The sequence below is a fragment of the Lacerta agilis genome, chromosome 6, assembly GCF_009819535.1.
Source record: "Lacerta agilis isolate rLacAgi1 chromosome 6, rLacAgi1.pri, whole genome shotgun sequence".
Lineage (NCBI taxonomy): Eukaryota > Metazoa > Chordata > Lepidosauria > Squamata > Lacertidae > Lacerta > Lacerta agilis.
The window spans coordinates 19589419-19613919 of record NC_046317.1 but is presented as its reverse complement, the minus strand read 5'-3'; the positions used below and the strand labels follow the sequence as shown (position 1 = coordinate 19613919).

Here is a 24501-nt window from a genome sequence, read left to right as displayed (position 1 = left end):
TCTCTCTAAAATGCTTTCCAAAATCCCCACCGTATAGGTTTTCATACATTTCAACAGTTAGAGAAGATTTACAATCAAGTCCTGATGTACAGACAGCTTCCAGATGCCAATTCCTGGAATGCATGAAAAATTCTGCATGCATGTTCTGACTTGATTTATAAACTTATTATATGCTGGCAAAATGCAGCTCTTTCCGGTGCGCACATGGAAATCGCCTTTTGACTTGGGAGGTTTGCGGATACAATCCTGGCTTGTGATCAAGGAGAGCAGTGGAAGCCACAGACAGAGGCTGTCTATGCTTGTAGGAACCCCGGTAAACAGTTATGTCCTGTAAAGTGTCTGAAGTGTCCTGTAAACTCGTAGAAAACCTGCTTAGCACTGGGAGAATAGTTTCGTTCAGGCTGCAATCAAGGATCCTGCCAGTCGGAGGAAACTCAATTCTCCCCGATCAACCTCAATATCTAAACAGCACGGAATGATCTAATTGCTTGCAAATTGCATCAGTCTGATTTCCATCCTGATCAAAATTCCGTCTGTGATTGAATGCATCTGTATAATCTCTCCCTCTCTCGCACACTGGAGGGTTTCATGCAAGGCTGGATTTAGTCTGAGAAGCTCTGTACGATTATAATAAATCCTGCCCAGGCGCAGAGACTGTCGGATCGCCTCCTGTTTCTACTGATCAAGCTCTCCTGCTTTTAACAGTAGCGTGGAACACAACCAGTTACACTATGAAGTGTAAGTGGTTTCTCCTCATGCCAGGAAAACCTTAATTTCCTTCTGTTGGAACTGCTGTAAAAGACGCAGTAAAAATCCTGGCGATCCTAGTAAAGAAATGATCTTGCTAAAACTTCCTTTTCGCTGGATGATGATTGCAACTTAAGACCTCAAAGCCAGGAAGCTGATGGCATGGGCAGGGCTCGTTTCCTTTTCTCAGTGTTAACAGACAACTAAATGACCACCGGGCTAAGGGCCAGTTTACAGAATTCAGCAGAATCTACCGGTAAAAACTTCTGCTGGACTGTTTTACCTTTGGGCTGCGAGAGTGGAGTTGGGATAGGTGTCTCCCGAAGGAGAAAAAGCACAAAAACCTGTACATAGAAGAAAACCACAACAACAAGGCAGAGGCTCAGCTCCACGACGTGCTATTTTCCTATGTCTAGGGAAGGGTTTGGGGTTTTTGCTCAGCTTTGCTATTTCTTAAAGAAGCAATTGCTGCAGGTAAAAAAAAGGCAGAGGATGCGTAAGGCGGAGAAGAAGAAGAAGAAGAAGAAGAAGAAGAAGAAGAGAAGAAGAAGAAGAGTTTGGATTTGATATCCCGCTTTTCACTACCCGAAGGAGTCTCAAAGCGGCTAACATTCTCCTTTCCCTTCCTCCCCCACAACAAACACTCTGTGAGGTGAGTGGGGCTGAGAGACTTCAAAGAAGTGTGACTAGTCCAAGGTCACCCAGCAGCTGCATGTGGAGGAGTGGAGACACGAACCCGGTTCACCAGATTAGGAGTCTACCACTCTTAACCACTGCACCACACTGGCTTTGAGTCTACAGTTTGATGCTGTTGCTTCTGTTTTTGGACAGCAAGGGCAGAGGCTGTCATGGAGGAGAAAGCGACCCATGGCTACTAGTGATGCTCTGCCTCAAAGGTTGGACTGAATGCCAGTTGCTGGAAGCCAAAGGAGGGGAGGACGCTCCTTGTGGTCAGATCCCGCTTGCTGGTTTCCCATAGGCAACTGGTTGGCCCCCATGAGAAAAGGCTGGGCCACCGCCCTAATCCAGCAGACTCATTTTATGTTCAATAGCTGCTCGGCTGCTGAGCGTTCTAAATAACGCCGGCTGGTTAAGTGTGATATTAGGAAGTGGTCCTTCTCCTACTAAATTAGCAAAAATGCATAGAGAAGAAGAAGAAGAAAAGTTTGGATTTGATATCCCGCTTTATCACTACCCTAAGGAGTCTCAAAGCGGCTAACATTCTCCTTCCCCTTCCTCCCCCACAGCAAACACTCTGTGAGGTGAGTGGGACTGAGAGACTTCAAAGAAGTGTGACTAGCCCAAGGTCACCCAGCAGCTGCATGTGGAGGAGCGGGGAAGCGAACCCTGTTCACCAGATTACGAGACTACCGCTCTTAACCACTACACCACACTGGAGCAGCTACTAATATTTGTTGGAAGTATAAAGAAAAAGAAGGCACATTCTACCACCAGTGCCGGATTTACGTATAAGCTAAACAAGCTATAGCTTAGGGCCCCACTCTCTTGGGGCCCCCCAAAAAAATTAAAGGGGAAAAAAACCTAGATGAACATTTCCAAAATGTAAGATAAAAAAACAAATAAAATAAAACCTACATACAGCAACTGTGTTTTGTGTTGTGTAGGTTCCTGTGATGTAAGTAATGGGTCCCGCCTGCTAGCCTGCTCCCTAAAATATCACTGGTTTGCTCATTTCTATATATAGGGCACCTACATTCTGCATGGACTGGTTGCATGGCAACATGTGCAAATGGCTTTAGATACCTATTAGGTCCATAAATTACCGTATAGCATATACTCAACACAAAAAACAGTGACAATTTGTTGTTGACAAAGGGCAGCTGGACATGTAAAGGGTCCCATTATCTTCAGTAGCTTAGGGACTCATCAAACCGAAATCTGGCCCTGTCTGCCACATGTGGTGGACATGCAATGAACAAAAGCATATTGGGAAATGATTTATAATGAATTGAAAAAAAAGTTTAAAATAACTTTTGTGGGGGGAAACCAGAAGGAGGAATTTTCGGTTCAGGAATACTGAAGGAGCAGAAAAAAACTGTTTATGTACGCAACGACAGCTGCAAGGATACTTCTGTCCCAGAGATGGAAGGAAGACAAAGTCCCTACCAGAGAAGAATGGTTAACAAAGATGATGGACTATGCTAAAATGGCAAAAATGACTGGGAAGATCAGAAACCAGGAAGACATCAAGTTTAATAAAGAACGGGGAAAATTTGTAAAACACACTGTAAACAATTAAAAACACTGCCAAGATTTTAACAAAACTTGCAATGTAACAAGAACTATGGTAACAATTGACTATTAAGGAAATATGGAGAACATTATACAATGCAGTTGAAAAAGAATAACCATGGAATACATGGAGGGAAGTCTGGGATTCAGAAAATCCTGTTTGTATATGATTATGATTTATATACCAATGTAAATATTAAATGTAAAACCGAATAAAAATATTTCTTTTAAAAAAGAGGAAGTGGTCCTTACCAAGTAAGCAGAGGGTGTGCATGCCGTTTCTTCTGTTTTTGGCTATTTTGTCGTAAAAGCTCTCGGGCTTCCATGTATCGGTCCAGAAAACGACAGATACAACTTCCCCGAAATTGTAGAGCTGCCAAGAAAAGAGGGTCGGGGGGGGGGGTGTTTAGAGATGATAATGAGAAAGACACCTATCAGAATTAAGACTGTAGACACAACATGGCGTTATGCGATGAGTAACATTGAGAGGTTTTGATGGGAAAGGCCGGATCTCGGTGTTGGAGCACCTCTTTGCCTGCAGAAAGGCCTAGATTTAATCCTTGCTATCTCCAGATGGGGCTCGGAGAAACAGCTACCTGCTTTTCCAAGTTGAATTAAAAAGTGGCTCATAATAACGATAAAAAGATTGACAAATTAAAAACAACAATGCCTCCGAGGAACGTCACACTGTAGGCTGAAGTGGGGGCGAGGCGGATAAAATTGTTTTTTTAAAAAAAGAGAAAAATCAGCGGCTGCTTGATATTTAAATGCAAGATTCGCCAACAACTTAAAATTATTCCCCCATACCTCTGCAGAAGATAAATCAGCTGCCATAGTGTATGTGTGTGCGTGTGTGAGTGAGCTGTTTGTTCCAGCCTGAGTTCAAGTCCTACTTAAAGCCCTGTGTTTCAAGATTCCAAATAGGATGGTAAACACACTTTAAAAAAATAAATTATTTTCAACATCACAAGCTGGCACGAAACGTTTACAAAAAGCATTCAAAAGAAAATGAGTTGGTTGTGAACAGTGCCCAATGAAAACAAGGAGAGGAAAATGGTACACAAACAGAACGGACAAAGGTAAATCATAACTGATATTTTGAGGTATTTTCCCCCTGCCTTCAGGATCTTACGACCTTGCACATTTCGCAAAATAAATTTAAAGCAGCTGTTTGTGTACAAGCTTTAAATAAAGTCTTGAGTTTTAGGTGCCTGGGATCAATAAGACTAGTCTTATTGGGTGGGGTTTTTGTGTTTCATTTAAGAAAAACTTGCACTTTTTGGTGGAGACATTTGGGGCTTTGTAAACAATGAAAGAAAGAAAAAAACAGGGAAAGCACCTCAAAGAAAACAAAACAGGACCCAGTGATCTCTGATGCAAAACATTTTTTTTCCTTGTAAGTCAATGTTTTTCAGAGTAAAATGCTCCTTTGGGAATTTCCAAGTTGAACTTCTGCAATGGTTTGACATGGATGTGGAGAGAATAACATTTCCCTCCCTCACTTTTCCATGCTGGTTCTTGAGTTGTTTATAAAACGGAGTGCTTTTGAATCTCAACTACCTGTATCCTTCTCAAATTCCAAAAGGAGTCTTTTACTCCCAAAGATGCTGAGTTTTGCTTTGTAAATATCACCTTAGTCGAAAGAGTTGAATGCCCATTTTTTCTATGTATGATTTCTGGGATATTCAAAGCTACTCCTGCTTATTTAATTGGGGCACAGTTAGGTTTTGACGCCGTCCTGGGCTTAATATAGATTAGGACGCTGAATCGCTGGTGCAGAATAATTCATATGGGTGAAGACAAGGCAGAGCTTCGTGAGTCTGAGGAACAGATGGTGTTCGCTCTGGACAGTTTCTAGTTTCAAAAATTTTCAGATGTATTACTGCATTATGGATTCTTGGTTCAGGGTCCGAATTCATTTGGAAATGTAGCCAGAAACATTCCCTTGAAAACAGAATACAGGAAAGCTTTTTCTCAACTCTGTTTTGAACAGTTGGGACCAATGGAGAGATTTGGGAGCATACCAGCTCCAGGCAAATTATGTATTTCCAAAGGAGCAACACTGGTTATATTCTTGAATGCAAACTTTATTGGCAGCATAAATTTCAATGCATTCAATGATTTCAATGCATTATTCTTAAATTGTTGGGTCCAAGATCCTGAAGCAGGGGTGCAAGTGGGGGATATTTAAAGAAACTGAAGTGTTGGAAAATGAAATTAAAAAAATACGCTTTTTATTACAAGGCTCAGAAGGTAGCCTCTTTTGCTGTAAAGACGTACAGTCTCATGAAAAGGGATTTGGAATTTATCTCAGCTAAGGCCTGTTGAGTTTCTGAAGTCATATCTTTCTCCTGTTTTTGTTTTGTTTCTGAAAACATTTTAAACATTTTCGGTCCGTTATGTGTAGTTTTATGTGTAGTTTTTAATGTGTTTTATTTTGCTTTGCCTTTTTTTTATCTTGACGCAGCCTGAAATTTTATTCAGCAGAGTTTCGTTGTACTGAGCCTGAGACAGCTCACATGTCAGTGCTGTTGCTCTTTCATAGATGAGCGGGCAGCAATGGGGAACCTGTCCCCATTCAGAAGGTGCCTGTCATCCTACGCTGCCAAGTTAGAAAGCCTATCTTATACACCATTGGTCCAGCTACGTCCCTGCCCCTTTGTCAATGGCTCTTGCTCAGTCAATGATTCTTGGAATATTACACAAGGCGTCCTCTTTAAATACGACACTTGGGTAATACAGAAAGAGAATGAGAAATCCAGATTTTGCATTTCACAACCAAAATAGCCCTGCCAGTAACTTGACGGGATGGGTGGGTAGGTGGGAATTTGCTCAAAATACAACCAGGAATTACTGTCAGCTGACCACTGCATTACTCAAAATAGGGGAAAAGGTCAATAGGCAACGTTTAACCCTTTGATTTATACTCGGCTTGAGTATTTTAACTTTGGAGTATTTACCTGTTTAGGTCAAAGGTCCCCCCCCCCTTTTGTCTTTTGCTGAATCCCAGACTTGATCACAGTCTGCCAAAGCATACAGCTATCAGTTCCTTCGCTCTGGGTCAATGTAAGTGGTTTTAAAAATCACGAGACAGAAAGAAGCCATTGCTCCAATGCCCAGTCCACAGAATTCTCCGTCTCTCCTGACCATTATTCACCCTGGCCCCATTGTGATGAGTTTGAACTCTAAACGCATGTAGCTTAGAAAGCCACTCGGCTGCAGCCTTCCCCAACAGACACAAGCCATCAGCTTAAGCTCATGTTCTTTAATATATTTTTTTTTTAAAAAAACCCTACAAAGGTGTTTCCTGTTATTCAGTAACCAAGGCCAGACTAATGGAGCAGGAGCCTGTGTGCATCGACAACATCAGACTTAAATTAAAATACAAAGAAGGAAGTCAGCCCTTATTTTACGAACATCAAATTGCTATTGTTTAAGAAAGCACCCCTAACTTTTGTTGTTTCAAATCTCTCTCGGCACAAGTCAAATCCACCGATACAAATCAAATTTGTCCCCAGCACCTGACACTCACAGGTATACTGCCACTGATAATGGAGGCTCCATTTAGGGGGAAGGGCTAGGAGCCGTTGACAGACCCAGCCCTCTGCGGATTTCTCCAATGGTCTAAGCCCACTTTAAAAGCTACCTTTCCTGGGGACCGTTGCCATGTCTCTTGTGGCAGTTCCGCAATTTAGTTTGGCGCTACGCGACGTGGAAACTCCCCTTTCATTTATCTGAAACATAGTGGAAATCGCAGGAAGGATGAGAAGTGCACTAAAACCCATCCATTGTGGCTCGTATGTGTACCTGAGGCTCAGCTGTTTCTCAGCTCCTGCCCCAGGGGCCAAACCCCAGATAACAACTATACAAATATATTATTATTATTATTATTATTATTATTATTATTATTATTATTGGCTGCTGGTTGCTGCTGCCCAGGAGGACTCCCCTGCCTGAGTGCCTGAGGGCCCCGTTCCTGCCACTCACCATCTGGCCCAGGGCGGGGCCTGGTAAGGCCTCAGAAGGACTGCTGCTGCCTCTGCTCTGCTGCTGGTTGCTGCTGCCCAGGAGGACTCCCCTGCCTGAGTGCCTGAGGGCCCCGTTCCTGCCACTCACCACCTGGCCCAGGGCGGGGCCTGAAAAGGCTACAAAAGGACTGCTGCCACCTCTGCACTGCTGCTGGTTGCTGCTGCCCAGGAGGACTCCCCTGCCTGAGTGCCTGAGGGCCCCGTTCCTGCCACTCACCACCTGGCCCAGGGCGGGGCCTGAAAAGGCTACAAAAGGACTGCTGCCACCTCTGCACTGCTGCTGGTTGCTGCTGCCCAGGAGGACTCCCCTGCCTGAGTGCCTGAGGGCCCCGTTCCTGCCACTCACCACCTGGCCCAGGGCGGGGCCTGGTAAGGCCATAAAAGGACTGCTGCTGCCTCTGCTTTGCTGCTGGTTGCTGCTGCCCAGGAGGACTCCCCTGCCTGAGTGCCTGAGGGCCCCGTTCCTGCCACTCACCACCTGGCCCAGGGCGGGGCCTGGTAAGGCCATAAAAGGACTGCTGCTGCCTCTGCTTTGCTGCTGGTTGCTGCTGCCCAGGAGGACTCCCCTGCCTGAGTGCCTGAGGGCCCCGTTCCTGCCACTCACCACCTGGCCCAGGGCGGGGCCTGGTAAGGCCTCAGAAGGACTGCTGCTGCCTCTGCTCTGCTGCTGGTTGCTGCTGCCCAGGAGGACTCCCCTGCCTGAGTGCCTGAGGGCCCCGTTCCTGCCACTCACCAACTGGCCCAGGGCGGGGCCTGGTAAGGCCTCAAAAGGACTGCTGCTGCCTCTGCTTTGCTGCTGGTTGCTGCTGCCCAGGAGGACCCCCCTGCCTGAGTGCCTGAGTGCTGCTGCTGTCCAGCTCTTTTTTAAATGTTTTTTTTTCTTTTTTTTCTTAAATGTTTTAAAATGTTTCTATTATTATTATTATTTCTTTTCATCTTTTTAAGTTTTCTTGTTGTGGGGGTGGGATAGATGTTTAGTGGGGTTTTGAGTTTTGTATAATTTTGGTTACTTGTAATTTTTATAGTTTTTGGTTTGTATTGTTGTGTTTTGTTTTCTGTTTTTATATAGGTTTAATTTTGTTCTTAAGGGGTGGGGTCAGGGCTGCCTGGGAGGGGGTCCCGGCCAACAAAATGGCTGGGGCAGGTTCCACAGGGTGGGATGCACTGGGACAACCGATCTCAGTGATCACGGGCAGGAGGAGGAGTTACGCTAAGACCAGACCATGTCATTGCCGAGGAGGCAGGTTTAGTCGTTGTCTGAGGACTATTCCTGCCTCCGGGTCTGGTCCTGACCGGACGGATACTGGATTCAGCAAGGGATACCCACATGACCTGAAGATGCTGCTGTGCAATGCCAGGTCAATGTTGAATAAAACCACTGCCATCCACGACTTGATTGTGGATGGTGGACTTGACCTGGCATGTGTAACAGAGACTTGGTTGGATGAAGCGGATGGGCCTGTCCTTGCCGCTGCTTGTCCACCAGGTTTCTCTTACGCACAGCAACCCAGGCCATCTGGGCGGGGAGGGGGGGTTGCAGTGATTTTTAGGAAGTCATTAGTTTGCACCAGGCGTCCTATTGGGAAGACCCAGTTCTCTGAGTGCATGTTCTGGAAGTTGGGCAATAGGGGCAGTACAGGATTCCTTCTGGTGTACCGACCTCCCCGCTGCACCAAGGATTCCCTGCCCGAGCTGCTTCAGGTCGTGGCGGATGTTCTCCTGGAGTCACCTAGTTTGGTCGTCCTAGGGGATTTTAACATCCATGCCGACACGACCTTACAAGGGGCCGCTCGGGACTTCGTGGAAAGCATGGCCTCCATGGGGCTGTCCCTGAATAAGTCTGGTCCAACTCATAGCCGAGGACATGCCTTAGACCTGGTATTCACCTCTATGGATGTTGGTGATCTGACATTAAAAAAAAGTGAAACTAAAGAAGTGCCATGGTCAGATCACTTCCTGGTGCAACTGGACTTCTCCGCAACCCTTCCCCTCTGCAGGGAGGTGGGACCAATTCGGATGGTCCGCCCCCGCCACTTAATGGATCCAAATGGTTTCCAGAGAGTGGTAGGGGATACTTTATCCCATGTTGATGGCCTTTCAGCCGATTCCCTGGTGGCCCGCTGGAATGTGGAGCTAACCAGGGCTATTGACTGTTTGGCTCCGAAGCGCCCTCTCCGGTTGCATGGAGCCCGGACAGCCCCGTGGTTTTCCCCGGAGCTGAGGGCGATGAAACAATCGTTGAGACGGCTAGAGCGCCGGTGGCAGAAAACCCATTCTGAATCCGACCGAACACAGGTTAGAGCTCAACGTCGAGCCTACCAAGTGGCGATAGCGACGGCGAAGAAGACTTTCTTCACCGCCTCTATTGCATCTGCGGAAAATAGCAGCAGGAGACTCTTTCAGGTGGTTCGGAATCTATCGGAGCCACCTTCGTCATCGGGGCCTGGTAGGGACCCCAAGATCTCCTGCAATGCGTTTGCAAAGTTTTTTGCAGATAAAATCGCTCAGATTCGGAAAGAGATAGACTCCACCGTGGGAGCAGGGCCAGGGCGGGAGAGTGCCAGAGTCCTGTCTAGTCCAGTTGCGTGGGATCAATTTCAGTCTGTTACCTCCGAGGATGTGGACAGGCTGCTTGGACGAGTGAAACCAACCACCTGTCTCCTTGATCCTTGCCCATCCTGGCTTATAAAAGCTAGCCGGGAGGGGCTGGGCGATGGGCTGCGCGGGGTGGTGAATGCTTCCCTCTGTGAGGGAGCCTTCCCAGCCCCGCTGAAAGAGGCGGTCATTAAACCGCTTCTTAAAAAAACATCTTTAGACCCGGCCAATATGGCCAACTATCGCCCAGTCTCAAATCTACCATTCTTGGGCAAGGTGATTGAGAGGGTGGTTGCTGAACAACTCCAGGCACGCCTGGAAGAAGCGGACCATTTGGATCCCTTCCAATCGGGATTCAGGCCTCACCATGGGACTGAAACCGCCTTGGTCGCGCTGGTCGATGATCTCCGGCGGGCTAGGGACAAAGGTGAGAGCTGTTTCCTAGTTCTGCTGGATCTCTCAGCGGCCTTTGACACCATCGACCATAACATCCTTCTAGACCGGCTAGAGGGGTTGGGAGCTGGAGGCACTGTTATACAGTGGTTCCGCTCCTTCCTCCTGGGCCGTGTTCAGAAAGTGGTGGTGGGGGATGAGTGTTCAGACCCCTGGGCTCTCACTTGTGGGGTGCCTCAGGGTTCTGTCCTCTCCCCCATGCTTTTTAATATCTATATGAAGCCGCTGGGAGAGATCATCAGGGGGTTTGGGCTGGGTGTTCATCAGTATGCGGATGATACCCAGCTCTACCTCTCTTTCAAATCAGAACCAGTGAAGGCCGTGAAGGTCCTGTGTGAGTGCCTGGAGGCGGTTGGAGGATGGATGGCGGCTAACAGATTGAGGTTGAATCCTGACAAGACAGAAGTACTGTTCTTGGGGGACAGGAGGAGGGCAGGTGTGGAGGACTCCCTGGTCCTGAATGGGGTAACTGTGCCCCTGAAGGACCAGGTGCGCAGCCTGGGAGTCATTTTGGACTCACAGCTGTCCATGGAAGCGCAGGTTAATTCTGTATCCAGGGCAGCTGTCTACCAGCTCCACCTGGTACGCAGGCTGAGACCCTACCTGCCCGCGGACTGTCTCACCAAAGTGGTGCATGCTCTGGTTATCTCCCGCTTGGACTACTGCAATGCGCTCTATGTGGGGCTGCCTTTGAAGGTGACCCGGAAACTGCAATTAATCCAAAATGCGGCAGCTAGACTGGTGACTGGGAGTGGCCGCCGAGACCACATAACACCGGTCCTGAGAGATCTGCATTGGCTCCCAGTACGTTTCCGAGCACAATTCAAAGTGTTGGTGCTGACCTTTAAAGCCCTAAACGGCCTCGGTCCTGTATACCTGAAGGAGCGTCTCCACCCCCATCATTCAGCCCGGACACTGAGATCCAGCGCCGAGGGCCTTCTGTCTGTTCCCTCACTGCGAGAAGCAAAACTACAGGGAACCAGGCAGAGGGCCTTCTCGGTAGTGGCGCCCGCCCTGTGGAACGCCCTCCCATCACAGGTCAGGGAAATAAACAACTACCTGACATTCAGAAAAAACCTGAAGGCAGCCCTTTTTAGGGAAGTTTTTAATGTTTGATATTGTTGTATTTGGTTTCTGTCGGAAGCCGCCCAGAGTGGCTGGGGAAATCCAGCCAGATGGGCGGGGTACAAATAATAAATATTATTATTATTATTTTATTATTATTCCTCAGCTTCACGACAGCCAGTGCAGAGATTCTCTCTTAGCCTCTCCAATATTCGCTTCCGGGCAGAGTGGATTTGATTTAAATCATGATTTAAATCACTAGTCAGTAAGACTTAATTTAAATCTTTTTTCTTTTTTTACAGAAAGACTCATTCTTGCTTGTATAATCTTAATATTTACAACCAGATGAAGGTTTCATTTTTGGAATAATAAAATTTCAGAGTAGTTTTTACAGTTATATCAAAAGTTACTGATTTGGTTAGAAATACATAGACAGATGTTTATATTTGGACAACTTTTCTGCTGTACTTTATTGGAAGGAGAAAAACAATTTAAACAATTTATTTAACTAAAGCAATAACATCATAGCATATGTATCCATGTTTGTTAACTGATGTGGTTAATAACAATTTTTTGTTAAAAAAAACCCAACAGGCTGAGTTTTAACACACATGAAAAACTTAAATCAAATCCTTATTTTCTGATGAATAGCCTTTGCACTATAATGTAACTTAAATAGAAAACTATCTTTATAAAGGTTTTTTTTCCTCCAAAAGCATTTTATTTTTAAAATCTGATTAAAAAATAAATCTGATTTAAATAAAAAATAAATCCGATTTTTAAAAAAACGAAAAAACCCATTGATATTTATCCACCCTGCTTCTGCGGCATAAAGAACAGCATTGCCCACATTCATAGAAATAAAGCTTTTACTTCTTAGAAGCTCAGTTACATCATGCTGTTTTATAAAAAAGGAGAGAGAGAGAGAAAGCAAGCACCACAGAAAGTTCGGCCACAAAGTGTGCAACTTCTCGCAGCTGTTTCCTACAGATCGGATGGCGTGCCTCAAGCCTGCGCTCTGCAGAAACCCGTTCGGAGAAGTAAACAGAGTTGTGGTTTCCCGCTGCCGGGACGCCACGTGCGCGAGAGGAGTTACCTGAAGGCCGCAACAGCCGACGGCGTTCAGTATGGAGGCATTGTGGATGACTCTGTAGGGCACTCCCAACTTCACCGCCCGGAGGACAAGGTCACTGTGTGTAGTCGCCCTGCAGCAAGGAGGCAGTGGGTTATATGGGGCATACAGAGGGCCTGTGTTAGGCCTCACTGACTTAAAACAGTCTTCCACAACCTGGTGCCCTCCAAACGTACCTTGGATTCCCAAATTCCTATCAGCCCCCAGCCAGTACTGACCGATAGGCAGGGATGATGGGAGTTGTAGTTCAACAAAACATCTGAAGAGCACTGTGTGTGTGTGTGTGTGTGTGTGTGTATTATCTGTGGGGAGGCCGATTAAGTATACCGTATTTTTCGCTCCATAGGAAGCACTGGACCATAGGGCGCACCTCATTTTTAGAGGAGGTAACAAGGGAAAAAATATTTTTCTCCTTTTCCTCCTCTAAAAGCCCTGTTTTTTTGAGGATCAGCTAAAAGTTTTGCAGCTTTTTTTGCAAAGGGGGAAATGCAAAGAGGAAAAGCCCCATTTTTATGGGGTTCAACTCACATTTCTGAAAAATCTTAAGGAAAGGGAGCAGTTTCTACTGTTTCCAGACAGATAATCTAATCAGCCAGTCATATGTCCTGGGGAAACAAACAACCTCCCTCTGCAGCACATTCAACATAGTAGGGCGGGGCTGAAAGGGAGCCCGGACTCTTATCTCTCTCCTGATCTCTTGCTGATCAGCTGCTGAGCGGGCTCCTTTCAACACCCCCTTTTCTCTTTGTAAAATAAAAAGCACAATCTGCTTTTGGCCCCCGGGCAATTTAGCTCCAGGGACCACCATTCGCTCCATAAGACGCACAGGTATTTCCCCTTACTTTTTAGGAGGAAAAAAGTGCATCTTATGGAGTGAAAAATACGGTACTTCTACCCAGTTCTCTTTTTCTAGAAAAAGAGGTGCCGGAACTCGCCATGAGTGAGCTATTTTAGAATGGCAATGGCGCCCACCTGAGAGGTGCCGTAATGGAGTTCCAGTGAGTTCTGGCTGCAAAAAAATGTCCTGCTTCTACCAAACTTCTCACAGCTACTCAAATAAATAAGTGCCTGTATGCATATAGGAAGCACAGGAAGTAAAAGGAAAAAGGAGAGCCAAACTCAAGATGCTGGAGGAAAAGCAACACAGTTTTTATTTACTGCAATTAAGTGCATTCCTCTTTCTTCAGCACCTCGAGGTTGGTTCTCCTGTTTCGTCCTTTGCAAAAGACACATAATGCATCATACACAAACAAGCAAAGATCCTGAGGGTGAATCTGTACACTTTTTGACCGATAAAGCCTTCAACGGCTCAGGACCACAAGTACAATGAGTTAAGATCAGGTGCAGGTTCTAAGTTTGCACTGAAGACACTTTAGCAACGTAAACATGCGGAAGGTGAAGAAGGCAGCTTTTTTTGCGTTTTAACTTGAATAACGCTGTAATAACGCAGTTTTGCCTGCTAGTTAGACAGCCCCTTCTTGTTTGCTTCTTACAGAAGATTGCAGAGCATCTTGCTGACGGGCAAACATCACCACGCAGAGCAGCACTGGCATAACTCCCATCCTCTTCTTAATTATTGTGCAAACAGGCCTTCGTGCAATTGTAAATGAGAAACTTTGCATGCATGGTCTAAACTTGCACCAGTATGCAAGAGGGCTTTTGTTTTCTAACTGTTCCCATTTGCTATTGAGGAGAACTTCGGGGAAGATGGATTGTCACCCCTCAGGAGTGCTAGATCTGTACTGTATATGCCAGACAGACACCTAACTTTTTCTTTAAAAATCCACTCTCTTCAGAGGGACGTACAGAAACAAATGGTTGGGCAAAGTTAAGGGAAGAGTACTAGAGTGGGCAAACAGAATGCAAATTAAGGCACAGATTGATGCTTCAGTTAAGAGAGCTGCATCCCCCTGTTAAAGCAGACCGCTATCCTCACTTCTGCTCAAAGGGGTCATCTGAATCTATATGGCCTGCCCCAACTGAACTATTTTGTGGGGTGGCGACGTTTGCAAGGCAGACCGATCCAAACATAGCTGCCAAAACATAACCTCTTCTGCAGCATCCATGATTACTGAAAGCTCCGACTTTGTAAATGTTGCTGCTCAAGTATTCATCAATCATGTTCACTGCATTAGGCAGCCGGGTGTGGAAATGCATTTAAATAAGAAACGCAAAGCTGAACAATGGCTTCAGCTGCCCTCTTTTCCCCAAGGTGTCTTAGTTCAGTGCTGCTCATTCCATGGAGGTGAGCAGGGAACAGAAACGGCATCTGGCGGGGAAGCATGATTAAGCAGCCCTTTTCCAGCCACAGGCACTGAATTTCCAAAAGCGCCCCGGAAAGTCTCTCTCTGCCTAAACCCCGCTCCTTTCCTAACATTTTTGTCACTTGGAGTACTAGCCAAAGGGAACTGGATTTACAGCTTTTCCCATATAGGGTCTGCGGTAACTTCTTGATTCTAGCTTGTCACCAGAGGCTCTGGTGGCCCAGTGGCACAGAATGCCGATTGCCAGCTATCGCTGTTCCTGGACAAGTTAAGCCTGGAACTTAGGAATGTCCCAGCTTGACCACCGCAATGTGCTCTGTGTGGAGCTACCCTTAGAGATGGCATGGTGACTATCTGTCACTGAGCCCAGTTCAATTGGATGATTTTGACATAGAAAGTCCTAAATGGCATGGGGACAAACAAGCGGAAAAACTCTCCCCTCTCCTGATACTATCCTTCCCCTGAGCCACAATTGTCATGGATGCTTTAGTTGAGATTCCTGCACTGCAGGGGGTTGGATTAGATGGCCCCTGGCATCCCTCCCAACTCTACAATTCTATGATTGGCCAGGGAACCCCTAATAGTTGAACCTTCTTTAGTGTTCTACTTGAGCTTAGAATAGGGGTTTCTCTGAAATCAGGCAGCAAAGGTTCTGGCGACAACTCAAACTATTTCTCTCCTTTTGGGCCTTTGAACAAGCGTACTGTGCTGTTGATTATAGTTGCTGATCAGATGCAATGGATACTGCGATTGCTTGGCTCAAGAACCTTTCAATGGATTTATTCTTGTATGGCACCCTTTCTCAAACTTCAGCTCTCAGATGTTCTTGAACTACAACTCCCAGGACTGTTCAGGACTGCAATACCTCAAGGACTTGCCTCTTTCCATATGAACCTATCCAGACTCCAAGATCATCTTCTGAGGCCATTCTTCACGTGCCTCCTCCTCAAGGGTTGAGCTGAAAAAATAAACCTATGCTGCCAATACTCGTGGTAAATCAGTATACAATCAGCAGCACTTGAATGAGTTTTCTGTTTGTGGCTTCTTTGTTTGACTTTTTTGCATTGCTCTCTTTTTGATTGGACTACCAATATAGAATTCAATACGTGGAATGGTTTGGTAGATTTGTGTGCGCCGTTTTTGTGCTGCTGATTGTATACTGATCCTCCTCAAGGGTGGCAACACGAGAACGGGCCTTCTCTGCAGTGGCTCCCCGTCTGTGGAATGCTCTCCCCAGGGAAGTTCGCCTGGCGCCTTCATTATACACCTTGAGGCGCCAGGCAAAAACGTTCCTTTTTAACCAGGCCTTTCATTGATTTGATTGACATCCTATGCCCTTTTAAAATGTGTTGGGGGGGGGCTATCAGGTTGTTGTTTTCATTTGTATTAGGTATTTTGTGGTTTTATATCTTGATTTTATTCTGTGAATCGCCCTGAGACCCCTGGGTATAGGGTGGTACAGTGGTACCTCTGGTTAAGTACTTAATTCGTTCCGGAGGTCTTAACCTGAAACTGTTCTTAACCTGAAGCACCACTTTAGCTAATGGGGCCTCCCGCCACCGCTGCACCGCCAGAGCACGATTTCTGTTCTTATCATGAAGCAAATTTTTTAACCTGAAGCATTATTTCTGGGTTAGCCGAGTATGTAACCTGAAGCGTATGTAACCCGAGGTACCACTGTATATAAATTCAACAAATAATGATCATCATCATCATCTCTGACCACTGGGCTGACATGCACAAATTATTTTTGCTGCAGCAGTACAAAGTTGCAAAATTTTAATAAGATTGGTACTTCCTTGAATGGCGTAATGACTTTAATCTCTCGGACTGGCATCATCTGCAGTTAAGTACCAGCTCAATTAGAAAAGGGGGGAGGAGGAAAATGGTATCCTAATATTCCCTAGAGGTATATTTACATTAATTACTCTTCCCCCCCCACCCCCCGCTTGACACATACATTTCTTTATAAGGAGGGAGCCCTCTCATGATGTGCACAGTGATTACATTTTCCCAGCCCCCTCCGCCCCCTGCGGCTAACATGGCGATATTAATTTTGAATCACCAGCTGGAGACAAAAAGCCCTCTCCTGTATGGCTTGACATTACAGATTGATGATGCTTGACTAGCTAGGGCAGAGGAATGGCCTCCTGGCGGCAGTAAGGGCTGAGGCTTCCAGGGGGAATAGGAAAACAGAACTTAAGAGGCTTAATAAACCAAACCGATAAGGCCTTTGCCACAACCCAGATGTCCGCAGTATACATGAGAAGTGTGCGAGGAACATCGCAGCACCCAAAACAACCACATGGCTCGGAGCTGCAAAATGTAATTGAACCGAAACCGCCTTTCAAACAAGTATAATCGAGCATCTCGGGCAACGAATAAGAAAAGCCATGCGGGGGGAAATCCAGTCGGATCGCTTTTTTGGACAATTGCCATGGATTTTAGGGCTGTCACCTCATTATTGATGGGACAGTTTATATAGGAATACAGGCCTTCTGTTCACTCGAAAGCTGTGCTCTGTATTTTGGCAGACGGGATATTCCTGATCTACTAACCATAGCTAGGAAACCAGGAGTGCACCATGGCTAGCCATCCTCTCCAGCGCTTGAAATTTGCCAGGTGCATTTTGCACCTGGCTATTGGCCACTTGCAACCAAGTGAAGTTGCCCGGGCGCCAGAACGGTGCCTGATGTCTCTACCATCTGGAGGTGCATGCCTGGGGATCTGCACAAATCAAAATGATTTTCAGGAACCAAAGAGTTGCATTGAAACATACCGCTTTTGAACCACCTGACCCCAAAATGGCAACCAGGCATTTCGTTTTGGTGACTGTAACCCTGGTTTAATGAGCCATTTGGCGACGAAGGTCAACACTCACTGGATTCACTTGGAACCAGAGGTCGAAAATCCACTTTCAAACCCTGGTTTCAAATTCTGGTGAGAGCCAGTGTGAATGGGCGGTTGCAGCATGCTTAAAGCAACTGTGGGGGAGAGGCAGAAACATGTGTGAGAGGTGGGAGGAGGGAGCATGCGAGTCTATGGGATGTTTGCGCCAAGATGTTGCTTTTACTTGGTGCAGATATTCATTGCATACCTAACGTAAGCGTTAATTTCAGTCGCATAGGCCTGGGATGGGCGGGGTTCAGGCTTGTGGGACCCAATTTGGGGTTTTGTTTTTTTAACTAGAGCTTTGAAGTCCACCACCTGGAGCCAGGAGCAAACCAGTAGCTCGAACGGATGGGCAGATGCAGAGGTTGGATGGCCATCTGTCATGGATGAGAACCCTGCATTGCAAGGGGTTGGGCTAGATGACCCTTGGGGTCCCTTCCACCTCTACAATTCTATGATGCGAAGATTTAAGGGAAGCTCTGAGGAATTGGTGATCAGGACCAGAAGCATGTTCACAAACCCTTTCTAACCCTTCTTCCCCCTGGCCTGCTGTCCCCATACTTTTAAAAGTAATCTCAATTAGGATGTGGGAAGTTTTTTAGCTGTTGTCATTGTTGCTGTTATTATTACACTTATTCGCCACTTAAAAAAACAACCCACAAAGTAACCCAAAGCGTCTTACAAAATAATATAACAGCAAATCCGAAAAAATAATAATAATAGTGCTTCAGAGCAGGCCACCAATGGCTTCAGTATCAGTATCAGTAAAAAGGCAGGTCTAATACAACTCACCTCACTAAAAATAGGTAAGAGGCCACAAGTATACATAATACCCTCTAAAGCCTGGGTAAAAAGAAACACTTTGGCTTGCTAGTGATGGTACCAGGCATGGTTCTCTGGGGAAGGCATTCCACAAGGGGGGAGCCACCACTGCAAAGGCATGTTCTCGTGTCACGTTAACCTCTGCACCTCCCTTGCAGATGACAAAGGTCCTAGACAGAGGTGGTCCTTGACGTATTGGGGTCCTGAGTTGTATAAAGCTTTATAGGTCAAAACCAGCACTTTGATTTGAGCCCGGAAACTAATTGGCAGCCAGTGAAGCCATGCCTGAACTGTTGTTATAAGCTCAAACTGCCTTGCCCTGAGTTGTATAAAGTCTGTATTGTATTTTGATTGTTGGAGGCCGCCCAGAGTGGCTGGGGAGACCCGGCCAGATGGGCGGGGTATAAATAATAAATTATTATTATTATTATTATTATTATTGCCCTGGTCAGCAACCTGGCTGCTGAGTTCTGCATCAGCTGCAGTTTCCAAACCGTCTTCAAAGGCAGCCCCACGTACAGAGCATGGCAGTAATATAATTGTTAGACCAATTCAGAGTCAGAAACCCTTGCCGATCCACTGCAAAAACCCCAAAGATCAGTCAGTAGGTCCCGACATACCCTTCTGCCCACCCTTGATGTTGGCAGCTAGTTTTTTATATTCAAAAGAAGCATAGCTGCTTCTCCAAAACCTTGGATGGGATCATAGCCAACATGTTTGAAAGTCAGTCCCCGCCACATAATCCAAGTATTGTAGACGATAAGGTTTAACATGGCACCGGTAGCAGGAATATTTAGAGGTGCTGCCTCCTCTTACCCAAAAGGATCTCCAACTACAAGAAAAGCCACGTCACATTGATGTGCACCCTTCAGGATTGTATCTGCTTCTTGTTCTACAGTTTCTCTGTCAGCAAGAATCAGTTCTTTGCCATAAAACTCCTCCTAGGGGGAAAAGAAAGGGGGTATTATTTCACCCAGAGTTGTATCCCGCCATCCCTCCAAAGAACTTAGGCTGCATCTACGTACCAGTGCTTCCTTTCCAACAGTGAGGATCGACGTGTAGGCTTCCAGGTACACTCGGCTACACTGCTTTATTACCTCCAGGCCTTTAACTGTAATATCTTTGGCATCTCCAAGTCCAAGTCCAATCAGGTAAAGCATTATTATTATTATTATTATTAAATTTAAGGAATGGAAAAGAATAGACACCAATTCCAGGGTGGAGGGCTTTGCAACCTGCCAAAAGGTTGAAACAGAACAAAAAAGCAATCAGAAATTCAGCACATCGTTGTTAGTTAATGGAACATTGTAAATAATTTTGTTCTGTGAACTGTCCTTTGTTCTGTGAACCATCCTGAGACCTCCGGGTATAGGGCGGTATATACATTCAATTAACAACAGCAACAAAAATAAATAAATAAGGTTTCCCCCCCAGCAGAATTTATTTCTAGAATTACAGGTTTCCATAAGCAGTAAAAGAAAGTAATATACGGCTGCTATTTATTTGTCACCCAGTGCAAAACATCTCTAGGTGGGTTATGTAACAATTAAGAAACCATCAAGTTTTGCAGTAAAGCAACAATACCCCTCCTCTAAAATTATATATAGCACAGAAACAGCAGTAAGCACGGTAGTCATAATCCTACAAAAGCATGGGAGAAGAGGTAGGTTTTAAGCTGGCGGTGAAAGGATTTTACTTACTATCAGCGTTTCACGGATACAAAGCCACAACCAAAAAGGCTCTGTCCTTTGTTGTCATCCTCCAAACCTCTCAGAGAAGCACCTGGATAAAGGGTCTCAGGTGATGGGTATGTTCGAGTCAGGAGATGTGTACCACTGGATACTGGGGTCCATATTTTGGTTAAACCAGCACTAAGAATCAGGCTCAGAAACAGATTGGTAGTCAATGCAGCTGCACCAAAGATGGTGTTATATGCTACAATTGCTTTGTTCTGATTGGCAGCCTTGCTGCAATGGCAACACGCAGAGAAGCACTGCTTTGTCCTCCCCCTCCTTTCCCCAAAGCCAGCCAAGTAAAGTTGCGGCGCTACAAAACACACTTACCTGGGAGCAAGCACCACTAAATTCAGTGCACCTAGAAGTAGGTTGCATTTCTACTCTGGACTGGCACAAAACTCATGATCACTGGGTGACTTTTGGACTGCCCATTCTCTCTATCTTTCTGCCTAACCCAACTCACAATACTGTCGGGAAGTAGCAAATTGTGCGCTCTCCTGGACTGCTTTGAGGGTGAAAAAGGGGGGAAAGAATAGGAGAATTGTATGAACACTTTAATTTAGAGTTCCAGCCCCACTGTGCATGGGTAGACATGGGTTGCCACTTTTGTTCTGGCAAAATATGGGGTGGGGCATGTGGGTGTCAGTTGTTTTTGTGGTGCTGAAGTGACTTCAAAGATACCCATTACAATCTATCACTGCCTAACAAAATATGGCCCCTCAGGCATCTGTCACACTCCCTCCTTTAGTCAAAACAAAATCGAAAATTCTTTCTAGTAGCACCTTAGAGACCAACTGAGTTTGTTCCTGGTATGAGCTTTCGTGTGCATGCACACGAAAGCTCATACCAGGAACAAACTCAGTTGGTCTCTAAGGTGCTACTAGAAAGAATTTTCGATTTTGTTTTGACTATGGCAGACCAACACGGCTACCCACCTGTAACTCCCTCCTTTCACACACACAAATTTGTAATTACAGGTTGGTAGCCGTGTTGGTCTGCCATAGTCAAAACAAAATAAAATAAAAAATTCCTTCCAGTAGCACCTTAGAGACCAACTAAGTTTGTTCTTGGTATGAGCTTTTGTGTGCATGCACACTTCTTCAGATACCATGAAAGCTCATACCAAGAACAAACTTAGTTGGTCTCTAAGGTGCTACTGGAAGGATTATTTTATTTTATTTTGTTTTGACAAATTTGTAAATCTGCCTGTGCTTGGCTACCCAGAGCTTAAATACGTGACCTTTCACACATGACCCTTTCAAACGTGCATCTTTGGAAAGACCCAAATCACAGGTTCGCAGAGATGGAAAGGGAGCCAAGGGTCATCTAGTCCAACCCTCCCTGTGATGTGGGAATCTCAGAGAAAGGGAAAGGCAGCACAAGACTGTATCGATGAAGATGAAGATGATTTATTGAATTTTTATACCGCCCTATACCCGGGGGTCTCAGGGCGGTTCACATAATAAAATCAAGATCTAAAACCAAAAAATACATAATAAAAATAAAAACAACAACCAAATAGCCCACCCCCCCCGCAGCACGAAACCGTACCTATACAGGATATACACTGGGGATACGGGATAACCCCTAAGGTGGCAACTTCGGCCAGGACACGGGACCATAGCTGTCAACTTTTCCCTTTTCTTGCGAGGAATACTATTCGGAATAAGGGAATTTCCCTTTTTAAAAGGAAAAAGTTGACAGCGATGCGTGACTGGACTGCAAGCTTACCTGAGAAACCCCACCACCACCACCACGCACACCTGTACACGCGCCAATATGCAAAGCAGGGCTCGCTTAGCACCGGCAGCTGCGGCTCCTGCCATTGGCTGGAGAGTCCCATCACTCCCCCCGCCCCGTCCCCCGCCCCGGCCTGCTCCCGCCTCCCCGCTCGGACTCACACGTGCGCCGCCAGCGGAGCGCTTCTCAAGCCGCTGCTGCCGCCTCTTCCGGGTTTCCCCGCCGCTTTGCCGTAAAGCGAGCGGCTTCGCGACAGTTTCGCGGCGGCCGAAGCCGAGAGACAGAACGAGGAGCGGCTTGTCGTGGGGGGAGGAGGAGGAGATGAAGGAGGCGGCGGCGCGCGGATGGCGCCTGGGCCGCTGAGGTGGGAGCGGCTCGCCATGAGCACGTGGGCGGCCGGCAAGGCGCTCGCGGGGCCCTCGGCCCGCCTCGCCAACGGCCTACAGATCCCCATGCTGGGGCTGGGTAAGTGCTCAGGCCGCCCCCTCGCTCGTTTGGTTCATGACACTCATTATATTCCTATAATAATATAATATAACATATTATAACATAAGCCACCCCCTCGCTCGCTTTGTTGATGAATCTCATTATATTCCTTTAATAATATAACAACATAAAATAAGCCGCCCCCTCCCTCGCTTTGTTTATGACACTCACTATATTCCTACAATGTAATATAATTAATATAATATAAAGGTAAAGGTAAAGGGACCCCTGACCATCAGGTCCAGTCGTGTCCGACTCTGGGGTTGCGGCGCTCATCTCACTCTATAGGCCGAGGGAGCCGGCGTTTGTCCGCAGACAGCTTCCGGGTCATGTGGCCAGCATGACAAAGCTGCTTCTGGCGAACCAGAGCAGCACACGGAAACACCGTTTACCTTCCCGCTGGAGCGGTCCCTATTTATCTACTTGCACTTTAATGTGCTTTCTAACTGCTAGGTGGGCAGGAGCTGGGACCGAGCAACGGGAGCTCACCCCGTGGCAGGGATTCGAACCGCCGACCTTCTGATCAGCAAGCCCTAGACTCTGTGGTTTAACCCACAGCGCCACCTGGGTCCCATATAATATAATATAACCACACACAAAAACCCGTTCCCGCCTCTTTTCCCTCTCACGAATCGCAAAGTGGCTCGCAAACAAGAATGGGCAACGGCTTTTAAACCTTGAAATGTTGAAATGATTGTATAATTAATGAAATGTATAAATTTGGAAAGTATAAATAAAAACTTGGGGGCGGGGAGGGCAACAGCATGAGCGGAACAAACAGCGTTTCGCCCTTGCAGTACAAACCCTATGGGATAATCGACAGATTACCTGCAATGGTTTTATTTGCTTCATTGCATTCATCACCATCATATGCCCACCTTTGGTCTTCCAAGGAACCCTGTGAGGTACCTGTGAGGTAGGTTAGGCCTCTGGATACTTGGTAGTGAAAAGCAATAGGTCTGTCCTTTTGGCTGTTAACCAGAAGGTTGGTGGTTTGAGCCCACCCTTACTGGGAGCCTTGTTTCATTAAGGAGATGTTTGGATGGCGATACTTGGCTCTGTGACCATACAGTACCTTAAATCCTGTTCCTCCTCCTGTAGAATTATTTCCCCATGCACAACCCAAGTACAGAGCATTGTGGGGAAAAGAGGGCTTTCATTTTTGTAGATGTAGGCAGTGGGGCATCAGAAAATGGTCCTCTTTGTCTTAGGAGTGTTAATCACTTTCCTTTCATCAGTCAAGCATCCAAACATCCAGTGATGATAATGATGAGGATAATGCTAATTAGCCTTTATGTCGTACACTTAAAGTGTTCAAAGTGCTTCACTATCTTAATAACCCATACATGGTGATTAACTAAAAAAAAAAAGAAAGGTGGGTGGAAATTTGCATGCATAATAGGCAATGAAAGGGAGCATCAAAACCTTCACCTGTGGCTAAGAGAAAAGGAAAGGGTTTTTTCCTCTGCCTGTCCATGACTGCTATGCCGCATCAGCTCACAGTGATTCAACAGCAGCATAGTATTCACTAGTTACTTGCATTCAAGAACTACATAAAATTAGCAGGAGGTCACTCTTCCCTAGTTGCTCAGGCATGCGAGTTTTCATTATGAAGTTTGGAAAAGTCTTTCTCTCTCATCAGTGGAGCAGAGCAAATAAACGTTCTTTCCCTAGCTACGCCCCTTTGAGAAGTGGAGAAAGGGATTATTTTGTTCATTGAACTACAGTTGATGTTGTGGAAAAAAGGGCTTCCTTGCATTACGACACACTTGGCTTTCTGTGGAACTGATCCCGCTGTTAACTTTTTAAAAAGACTGTGCGTGCGCAAACACACTTGTGCACCCTGCAGCTATCAAAATTGGCATCTGCGTTGGCTGCTCAGCAGAGCCTAAGCAATAAGAACTTGCACTGTGTCTGCTAAAATCAGTGGCAAAAGTCTCGTTGATAGTAAGGCACTCCTTGCTGAGGTCCCAAGTAAAATCCCGAAGAGCAGTGTCCTCTTCCCATTGAAGGAATATTTGAAGCTGGTAGAAGGCAGGAAATTAGGAGCTTTGTGCTTTGTGGGCGTGGGAAACTTGAGTAAATAATACCTCAAGGCAACTGCAATATGTGAAATGCTTAGGGTGATTCTGTGCTTGTGTATCATTTAAGATGATTAGGAGCAAGTTTTGTTTTTAGGGATATTTGTCCAAAATTACTGATCTTCTTGATAAATCCCGGTTAAGCCTCCCAAGGAACTCCAGGGTCCCTAAAACACAGTTTCAGAACTGCTGGTTTAATTAAAATCT

At 46.0% G+C, this 24501-nt stretch overlaps 2 protein-coding genes across 7 annotated transcripts in view; one reads left to right on the top strand and one right to left on the bottom strand.

Annotated features, from left to right (window-relative positions):
* Positions 1-24501, bottom strand: part of DPH5 (diphthamide biosynthesis 5) — a 54733-nt gene that overhangs the window by 15827 nt on the left and 14405 nt on the right. For 3 of the 5 annotated variants that reach the window (XM_033151508.1, XM_033151505.1, XM_033151507.1), the window contains exons 2-5: positions 19277-19431; positions 19068-19192; positions 12238-12346; positions 3253-3373 (exon numbers count right to left, since the gene is read on the bottom strand). In XM_033151508.1, coding sequence (XP_033007399.1) covers positions 3253-3373; positions 12238-12346; positions 19068-19192; positions 19277-19411 — 490 coding nt within the window. In that variant the 5' untranslated portion in view covers positions 19412-19431. Of the gene's footprint in view, positions 1-3252; positions 3374-12237; positions 12347-19067; positions 19193-19276; positions 19487-21888; positions 21968-24501 lie in introns of those variants that run through there. The other 2 variants (XM_033151510.1, XM_033151509.1) reach the window with 2 other exon arrangements.
* The window catches only part of LOC117048099 (uncharacterized oxidoreductase ZK1290.5-like), a 64600-nt gene continuing 62120 nt past the window's right edge, over positions 22022-24501 (top strand). The window contains exon 1 of one of the 2 annotated variants that reach the window (XM_033151503.1): positions 22022-22192. In XM_033151503.1, coding sequence (XP_033007394.1) covers positions 22072-22192 — 121 coding nt within the window. In that variant the 5' untranslated portion in view covers positions 22022-22071. The remainder of the gene's footprint in view (positions 22193-24501) is intronic. The other variant, XM_033151502.1, reaches the window with a different exon arrangement.